General features: G+C 52.0%; 1 protein-coding gene across 1 annotated transcript in view; it reads right to left on the reverse strand.

Annotated features, from left to right (window-relative positions):
- Positions 1–5918, reverse strand: part of LOC142486031 (uncharacterized) — a 53073-nt gene extending 47155 nt beyond the window's left edge. The window contains exons 1-2 of the mRNA XM_075584689.1: positions 5817–5918; positions 4707–4820 (exon numbers count right to left, since the gene is read on the reverse strand). Of these exons, the coding sequence (XP_075440804.1) occupies positions 4707–4763 (57 nt within the window). The 5' untranslated portion in view covers positions 4764–4820; positions 5817–5918. The remainder of the gene's footprint in view (positions 1–4706; positions 4821–5816) is intronic.
- Between the last annotated feature and the right edge of the window lie 3780 nt (positions 5919–9698).

The following is a 9698-nucleotide window of genomic DNA, read 5'->3' on the forward strand; positions in this document are numbered from 1 at the left end:
GCCGAGCCTGGAGCAAGCACGTGAGGTTTGCAAAAGGACTGTGAGACAGTTGTGGCGGGACATGTGCAGGAGTCTGGCGCCAAACCCAGATTCCTTGCAGAAGGAGCTGAGTGGCACGAAAGCTGACCGGCCACGTCATGCTGACAAGGAAACGACCCCGCCTCTGGATTCCACCAGAGGGAGTGGGGCCACCCAGAACCAATCAGGAAGGTCCACCCCCGCCCCAGCGAAGGGAGGGACCGGAGACCTGAGTGAGGAGCGTGACTTATGTCTGGCGTTCAAGGAGCAAGGAGCTAGAAACTTGTGTTGTCTTCCCTCCGAACGAACTATGTCAGAAATAAACACCTCTATTCACAAAGTACCGGGAGGCCTACTGGTCGTGGCCGTAGCGGAGCAGGAATATGTCCGGTGCTTGTGTGTGCACTGCGGATTGCCCGGCGCAGTACCGAGTACCAAGGCCCGATGCGCCAAGTGTGGCACGTTTTACTTGTGACCAACCGAGCCGCGGGATTTGTTCGGCACGCCCCGGGGTGCCTCTCCAGGAACTTTGACGGAGGTGGCGGACGACAAAGAAAAGACTGCTTTGGGTCCCCGGTATACAATATCGGGAGGCACCAAGGCTCAGCTAGTTATCGAACTCAGCAAGCTGGCCACCCAGACAAGCACGACCGCAGTGGAGGTACACAAGCGAGGACATTTTGTACCTATATCCACTGGTTGTATCACTGAAGAGCCAGGTGACTCCCCAGTGGAGGAACCGATCGTGATTTCTTCAGAGGAGGAGGAGATGGGTGTGACATTGGTGGCGATGCGCCTACCGGCGAACCACCCCAAAGACATCAAAAGAGAGCAGACAAGCCCAGGGACCATCCGACGGCGAACACTGGTGCGGCCGGAGGCCCGTACGAGTCCCACCGCCGTGGTGACTCCCAGTGCAACGAAGACGGAGGCCGAGACGATCCTCGCGGAACCAGATGTCATCAAAAAGCAGCAGAGTGGTAAGGAGACCCCACCACCCCCTTACTCCCACCAGGCACAGACCGCACTCACGGTGAACGAGAGAGGCTTGAGGCCTACTTGTTCGATCGTGTACCGGAGGTGTCACCCCCGCCCCCACCGGTCCTCGACGCACGGCCGGTGCGTGACCCCGGGGCGGATGGGAGCTCTGCAAGCAAGTCGGATAACCGCTGTTCCCGTTTCACTAAGGGAAAGAAAAGCCCGGGCGGAGTGTTCTTCTCCCAGCGCATAGACGGCGCCATTGCCCTGGCTATTCTACAGAGTCGAGGTCCCTCTCGAGAAACCCAAAGCCTGAGGGGGAGTGCCGCTAAGAAGAAGTTCATTGGGCGGGGAGTTACCCGGTTGCTGGACAATGTTCTGGACGTTTCCCCTACCCCGGCCCTTAGCCCCCCTGCCCCGGCCCCTGCCCCGTCACGAGTGGTGCCACCGGGACCTACCAGGGATAAATTATGTAAATCCCCCAAATACGCTAATGACTTGTGGGATTGGGAGTTGAGTGATGGGGCCTCTGAAGGAGAGATACCGTATTCGAGCGTAATACCTGTGCCTAACCCTGTACCGTTTTGTCCTACAGCTAGAGGGAAAGCCCGTGGATCACCTACACTTGCAGAGGCTGGGTCTACTAGTCCAGTATTGTCCAAGATGAATCCCACAAGGTATTATAATGCCAAGGGACGGAGAGACTGCTCGCGATCTACTGATGCGGGTACATCCGGGGTATCCTCACAGGTAGATTCTGATGCTGAGCGCACTAGTCAGGCCGCTAAGTACGAGCACCGCGATAAATGGTGGGCGCCTTTGTTCACCGGTTACCACGAGGGTATGGATCGTACGCGATTCTTATTGATTAAGAACGATGTGGTAGACCACTGGTGGGCGGCGGGTTCTTTCACTCCGCAGGAGATGGGGGATGAGTTGGATCACTGTTTGAGGGAGATAGAACAGAAACGTATTGTACCTCAAGGCCCCAGTATACTGTATGACGAAGTAGCCCCCGAGGAACCATTGTTTTGGGTACTGCCAAGCAGGGCAGGGCAGCGTACGCTTACCAAGCTAAGTCGAGCTGACAGGGCCATAGTCGCTAGGTACCGGCAGTCACACGGTTATGAATATCCCTATGTGCCGGAGCCCATCATGAGAGAGGTTGAGGATAACCGGGACAGTTGGCTTAGGGAGGCAGTTCAGGAGTACCTGCGGACCAAGTACGGTCGGGCGGGGTATCACAATGAAGATAAGATTAGTGAGCTAGTGCGTATATGGAGCATCGGGACGTGTATTTATATGCATGGTGTCACATACAAGCCTGAGCATGGTGCGGTTCAGTCGTTCGCAGTGACTGTCACTGACCACAATGGACGACGGCTTAGGAAGCCTGATCCGAGGCACTATCTTTAGGGTTTCCCATGTTGGGAGTACCCGGATTGTACTTACAATTACTACCTCATTATGCATGTATTCTATTGTTATGTGTGCTGTTTCCTAGGTGGTTCGCCGCAGGATGGTACTGCTAAAAGATAGGTCCAAGTGGGGACCATTGGATTCCACCATAGGGAGAGTGTAGCCCCCTGTAAACAGCTCAGGCTATACCTATCTTCCTTCTACTGTGGTAAGTCCTGTTAAGATCAGGTGCCAGTAATCATTATGGGTTTTCCCCCTTCATAGCTCTAACCTGAATGGTAGATGCTGGCCTGGACTCTGCTGCAGGCGTGAGCAAGAGGGAGGTTCTGCTGACACCAAGATGGGAGGGGCTAGCTCTATATTTAGCAGCCCACTCCGGCGAGTAATTGGTTCTTCCTCCTTGCTGTGAGCCATGTTCCTCTCTGATTGATGGTTCTTCAATAGAGATACAGTAGTAGCGTGAGAAGAGTTCGAGTGAGCAGTAAGACCAAGAGTCTAGAGCTGCTGAGTATTAGGCCGTAAGCCACGAGTCCTGCGGAACGGTCCGAGGAGTATCAGGAGGCTACGGGCTCCCCGGCGCAGCATGCCGGTTGAGAGCGAGAGGAATCAAACCGATCAGCGTCTATAAGTAGAGCTGATAGAACCATAGACTGGTGGACCAATGCCCTCACCCCGCTGCCAGGGGTGATGGGAAGAGAATTCAAGACCCACCTCGAGGCTAACCTCTGGGATGGGCCACGGGGTATTGCTGCCCTAGCTCAGACCATCCTGTCGGCCGAGTGACTTGGAGGGAAGGAGAGGAGGAGGTCGTGGGAGTTGAGCAGGTTGTACTTGGCCCTGGCGATTGATGTGTGGCTTCTGGAAGCCTTATCGTTGGGATATCGTTGCATTGTCAAATAAAGAGACTGTTCTGCACCCGTAAAGACTGTGTGTGATTTGGAGAGTATAACCCTGGGACCCGAGGGGTTCTTCTATACCGGTCCTATCCCATTACCCTGGGAGTATAGAAGATGGAGGCTCTGCACCACTAAGATAATATGGAGGCTACTACCCCAGAAGCCCGGTCATGGCTCCCCCACAACATCGCGGGAAGCTCAACCCTCCTGTTCCTCACAGGTACGCACCACACCGCATGTAACCAGCCCCCATGCACCCCTCACACTCCCGTAGAGACTGGGGGGGGGGAAACAGGGTTACACACACATACATACAGAAGCACGCGGATGCACACAGATGCACAGATACGCGCACAATCAAATACACACAGACACACACAGACATACAGTCATGCACACAGATATACATACACACACATACTGTACAGAAATATATACACACACACACACACACAGACATACACAGTGATGCACACAGATACACATACACACCTACATTTTTAGGACTGTAGCAGTGAGAGACGGAGCAGACACAGAGATACAGTGACACATGAAAAGAAACACACAAGATACACTCAAAAGGAATATGAAAAGTGACAGATCTAGTATAACAAGTGACAGACATACGCAGGGTTAATAAGAAAAGAGACAGTCGGATACACACAGAGAAGTGATCATATAGATAACCTGTATCGGTGACAGACTTCAGGAGAAGTTACAATAAAAGCCAGACACACACGGGTAACAACGTTTTATTTAAACACCTGGAATCTTGACCCTCCACCTGCAGTTTGGGAAAGGCTGAGGTTTTTGGATCTGTGTGTGCGGGGTTTGCTGAGTCTGGGGAGACTCCTAAATGTTCTTTTGTGTGACCCCTAAATGTTCTCTTTGTGTCTGGGAAGACCCCTAAATGTTCCCCTGTGTCGCTCGCTTCAAAATAACCCAGAAAAGTAGCCTTGAGCACTCGGTGACAGGGCGCTATACCCAGAGGGATTAGGCTCCCCCTACCTGTGAGTGTGGACTGCGTCCCCCCTGGCCTCTCTCCCCCTCTGGCAGCAGGGCTGACGTGGCAGGGGGAAGGGTCAGGGAGGTTAGAAATAGACAGAGGCAGGGGCACGGGGTCAGTCTGCACCCGGGCATGAGATTCCCGCCCACCCTGCCCTTTAATGTGAATACTGTTAAATATGTTGGTTGTACGTGTTTAAAATAAAAAAAAGGAATAAATAAATAACTAGAATTTATACTGAGTTTGTGTTAGTAACTCCCTTAACTTCTCCAACAGCTGCTAAGTTCCCCTTTGGCGCTTAACGTGTTAGAAACAAGTGTCACTATTTCTCTGCATTCATTTGCAGGTCATTGGAAGAGTTGCACAGTGACAGCAATTTGTACACTCACCATCTTCCCCCGAGCCGGCTCCTGGCTGAATACCGCCGGCTCCTCCTTTTCAGCCATTGTTTGCTCCTCCTGGCTGAATTGCGGCTGCGGGCTTATCCCCTCTCTGCCTCCGATCTGTATGAAGGACAATGCTTTTAGAGATATTCTGGGCCCTTCCAACTCCTCCATCGGACCCTTCCTCTCCCTGACCTTGCAGCGCACAGAATTACCTGCTATCATGCCTCTCAACGTACCATGGTAACTCATTCTGAACATACATGTGTCCTTTCTATATGTTACACAGCTTGAATGACCAGGGCTGCAGACAGCTTTCTTGAGACCCAGGACTAGAGCTTCCACCGGGGCCCCCCACCCACGTGTCGGCAACCTTGCGAGAACCCCCTCTCTCCGTTTTCTCTTACACTGCCCCCTTCTCACACATCACCTCGCTCTCACCCCCTCTTAAACTCCCACTGTCACTCTTTCCTTTTCATACCCCCAGACCCAGTACCCCATTATACCCACCTCCCCAGACCCAGTCCCAAGTCATACCCCCAAGCCCAGTTCCCCATTATACCCCTATCCCAAAGCCCAGTACCCCCTTATACACCTTGCCCCAGTACCCATGATACCCCTCTCCCCCAGGCCCAGTACCCCGTTATTCCCCCCTCCCAAGACCCATAACCTTTAATACCCCCAGGTCCAGTACCCAGTTATACCCACCTCCCCAGACCCAGTACCTGTTACACCCCCTATATTGGCCCAGTACCCCATGATACACCCCTCCCCTGGTTCGGTACCCCATTATACCCAGGCCCTGAACCCCGTTATACCCCCTCCCCAGGTCCAGTACCCCATGCTACCACCCTTCCCAGGCCAAGCACCCTATTATAAATGAGGCCCAGTACCCCATTATACCCCCCTTCGCCAGGCCCAGTAACCCGTTATACCCCCTTTCCCAGGCCCAGCACCCCGTAATACCCCCTCAACTGGTCCAGTACCCCGTTATACCCCCTCCCCAGGCCAAGTACCCTGTTATACCGTAACGTACTATTCTATAAATAGTGTCCTGTACAACAGCTAAAAGTAATGTATGTGCGGCTGATTCACAGCTCAGCGATTCCCATTTACCTGTAAAGCGCTACTTCCACCTTCTTGTTGAGGGGTATTCTCCGCCCATGCCTGTGATACAGAGGATAGTAATGTGAGCACGTGTATTCCTCACTGATAAGCATGTCCTGGTGCTGTATGGGAGGTTTGATGGTTAAACCAATTGTCCACAGCAATTAAACAGTAACAATCTACGCAACGTTGCTTCGCAATCTTAGCAACTTTTCGGAGTAATAGACCCCTTCAAGGCCCGTTTTCACGTCACACTAAGGGATAGTGGTACTTCCTTTTAATTAATCCTATCTAAGGAACCTGAATGGTCCATTTGACTCTCCCTTGCAGTCACATATAGGGGCCTATGCTAGTAGCCTTCATAAAGGTTCTATAACGCTGGTTCTATTACGCCGGAGCAGAACTGCGTTCATTTGAGGCCCGGGACACCCTGCTTCCTGAGATACCGGCCCTGTTATAGGGTGCATGTATCTCCTATGCATTTAAATGTCTTGTGTCACATGACCGTGGGATTTAAATGCATAGGAGATACTGGCAACCCATAACGGGGCCTGTATCTCAGGAAGCATGGGTTCCCGGACCTCAAGCCAATGCGGTTCTGCTCCGGAGACCTCCTGCTCACACGCACTAGTATTACATTTTTTATTAAAACAGCTTCATTTCCTTAGTGTTTAGCCGCTAAGGCAATGAAGGGATTCAACCTCAATAGCCTGTTTATTGAAGGCAGAGGGGGTGGATGAAGGGGGTAGTAGCCCCAGGGAGGGTAATTAGGCCTGCCTGGAAGGTTGCGGGAGGAGTTAACCTGCGGAACCGCTATGGTAATGAAGGGGTTAACCAGTGCCGCTAGCACACGGTAGGCCTAAACATCCATCCTTGGGGCAACTACCCCCTTCACCCAATCCCTCTACTCACAATAAAGAAAAACACACAACAACCCTACTACCCACCTCCTCTACCCCCAACAACACCCCCCCGCCCCCCAACACATACAGTACAGTAATGGGCAAAGTTACTATTATCGAAAATTGATAATAGTGCATTTGCCCATTCTAAAACCAAAAATTAGCGTCATGAAGTCACGTAGCATCCGATTGCCATGGCAACCCGGTGTTATGATGCCGCGCAGCCATTTTCACTGCATGTGGAGGGGGAATTGCAGAAAAATAACAGAGAATGTCGGAGTCGCCACCACCGCACAACACCACCACCCGGAGATTGACAACGGCAACCCTTATCCTGAGGTAAGTGCCCATAACCCGGAGTCTCCGGGTCAAACCAGGAAAGGTGGCAACCCTGGCCAGTATCCATATCTGGATAATAGTTATTTTGCCCATTACTGTACTGTATGTGTTGGGGGGGGGGGGTTGTTGGGGGTAGTAGGGTTTTTGTGTTTATTTTTCTTTATTGTGGGTAGAGGGATTGGGTGAAGGGGGTAGTAGCCCCAAGGATGGATGTTTAGGTCTACCGGGTGGTATCGGTTAGCCGCTAAGGTAATGAAGTTGCCTGAAAGTGCATTTTTCATGAATCTGATTCATGCCGGGGGCCTCCTCCGGTGCTGATATTAATGTGTAATCTGATGCCGGGGGTCTCCCTCTCTCGCCACCGCCTCAGAAAAATTCTCCCTCTCTCGCCGCCGCCTCAGAAACTTCTTGGCAGTTCCATGCCAACTTTTAAAGGCGAGGAGATTTTGGGAGTAAATCGCCATTCTAGATCCTCGATGAGCCTCGGGCTACTAGAATTGCACCAGTTAGAAAACTGGCGATAAGTGGCTTATCGCTGCTCACTTGGCGATTTGTTTTTGACGGCTGAAAAAATTGGCGATTCAACCCACTTATCGACACTTACTGAATTGCTGTAGGCATTTTGGGCCGATAACAGCTAAAAAGCCTTGATAAGTGGGTTATGAAGGCTACTAGCATAGGCCCCATAATCTCCTATAGTCAGTAACAGCACACCTTCTGGAGGTCACATGGGAACGGGCCTTGAAGGAGTCTCTTACTCCGAAGCGTTGCCCCCTATTATAATCACTGGTTGCTGTTTGTGTTTCCATAGTTGTATAGTGTTTTCTCCCTGTATTAGTCCTGTACTCCTCATTATTTTTCTGTACCATTTATTGGTGATTTGCTGTATAATACATCTTTTCTTTGCACCTTTCTCTTCATGTTCTGGCATTTAGGTGGCGGATGTGCACTGCAATTCTGTTGGTATATCTTATGGCTTTCAGATACCTTATAGCAGGGGTGCGCAAACTGGGGGGCGCTACATTTTCCTGGGGGGCGCGGGCGGTTGCAGAGTCCCTGCGCTCTCCCCCAAAGCATTTAAATGAAATACCGAGGATCGCGTGAGGCCAAGGTAACTCACTTATCGGGATTCAGATGCATGGTCTGACGCGTCGCCATGGCAGCGTAACGTCACATGACCCGTCGCCATGGCAACGCGGTCTCAAATACCGCTGCGGGGTCACGACGGGACGTCACATGACCTGGCGGCGTCATTTGACACTGGAAAACGAGATAAGGGGAGGGGGTTGGTGCTAGCACCGGGGGTAGCTAGCAGGGGAGGCGAAGCTCAAATAGTTTTCGCACCCCTGCCTTATAGTATACTGCGATTTATTTTAGTGTTCCTTTACACCGTCTCATCAGTATGATCTGGGTAGTTACATTTGCAGCAGTTAGGCTCATTATAGCTAGTTCTTCTGTGTATAACTTACACTTATAACTATGCTGTGAGTGGTGTACTATAGATTGTGTACTGATGGCTATCGGTATGCATTTTAGGCACTTGATTATGCATTAAGGTTGATAGCACAGATTGTGTGTTGTACGTTCCTCCTGTTATCATTGTACAGCTTTATTCTAGATGTGTTGTTTATTAAACTCTATTCATTTAGAATACAAGTATTACTTTATTTCGGGGGTCTTAGTTGCCTCAGTGATATTGTTACTGTTTGAGTGCTGTGAACAATTGGTTTAATTGTATATATTGCTGGAGGAATTAGGGATTCCTCATGTACACTGGCACCGATTCTCATCTTTGGAGAGTGAGGGGGAGAAGGAGCATAAGGGGGGGGAGAAGGACCATAAGGGGTGGGGGGGAGAAGGAGCGTAGGTGGGAGAGTGTGGGGGAGAAAGAGCATGAGGGGGAGAAGGAGCGTAAAGGGGAAAGTGTGAAGGGGAGGGGGAGAGTGTGAGGGGGAGAAGGAGAGTGAGGGGGAGAGTGTGAGGGGGAGAGTGTGAGGGGGAGAAGGAGAATAAGGGGCAAAGTGTGAGGGGGACAAGGAGCGTAAGGGTGAGAATGTGAGGGGAAGGAGTGTAAGGGAGAGAGTGTGAGGGGGGGACAAGGACCATAAGGGGAGAGTGTTAGGTGGGAGAAGGAGCTTAAGGGGCAGAGTGTGAGGGGGACAAGGAGCGTAAGGGTGAGAATGTGAGGGGAAGAAGGAGCGTAAGGGAGAGAGTGTGAGGGGGGAGAAGGACCATAAGGGGGAGAGCGTGAGGGGGGAGAAGGAGCGTGAGGGGGAGAAGGAGCGTAAGGGGGAGAGTGTGAGGGGGAGAAGGAGCGTAAGGGGGAGAGGGTAAGGGGGAGATGGAGAGTGAGGAGGAGAAGGAGAGTGAGGGGGAGAAGGAGAGTAAGGGGGAGAAGGACATAAGGGGGAGAGTTTGAGAGGGAGAAGGACCGTAAGGGGGAGAGTGTGAGGGGACAAGGAGCGTAAGGGGGAGAAGGAGAGTAAGGGGGAGAGGGTGAGGGGGACAAGGAGCGTAAGGGGGAGATTGTGAGGGGGAGAAGGACCATAAGGGGGAGAGCGTGAGGGGGGAGAAGGACCGTTAGGGGGAGAGCGTGAGGGGGGAGAAGGAGCGTAAGGGGGAGAGTGTGAGGGGGAGAGTGTGTGGGGGA

This window comes from Ascaphus truei, unplaced genomic scaffold (assembly GCF_040206685.1).
Source record: "Ascaphus truei isolate aAscTru1 unplaced genomic scaffold, aAscTru1.hap1 HAP1_SCAFFOLD_714, whole genome shotgun sequence".
Taxonomy (NCBI): domain Eukaryota; kingdom Metazoa; phylum Chordata; class Amphibia; order Anura; family Ascaphidae; genus Ascaphus; species Ascaphus truei.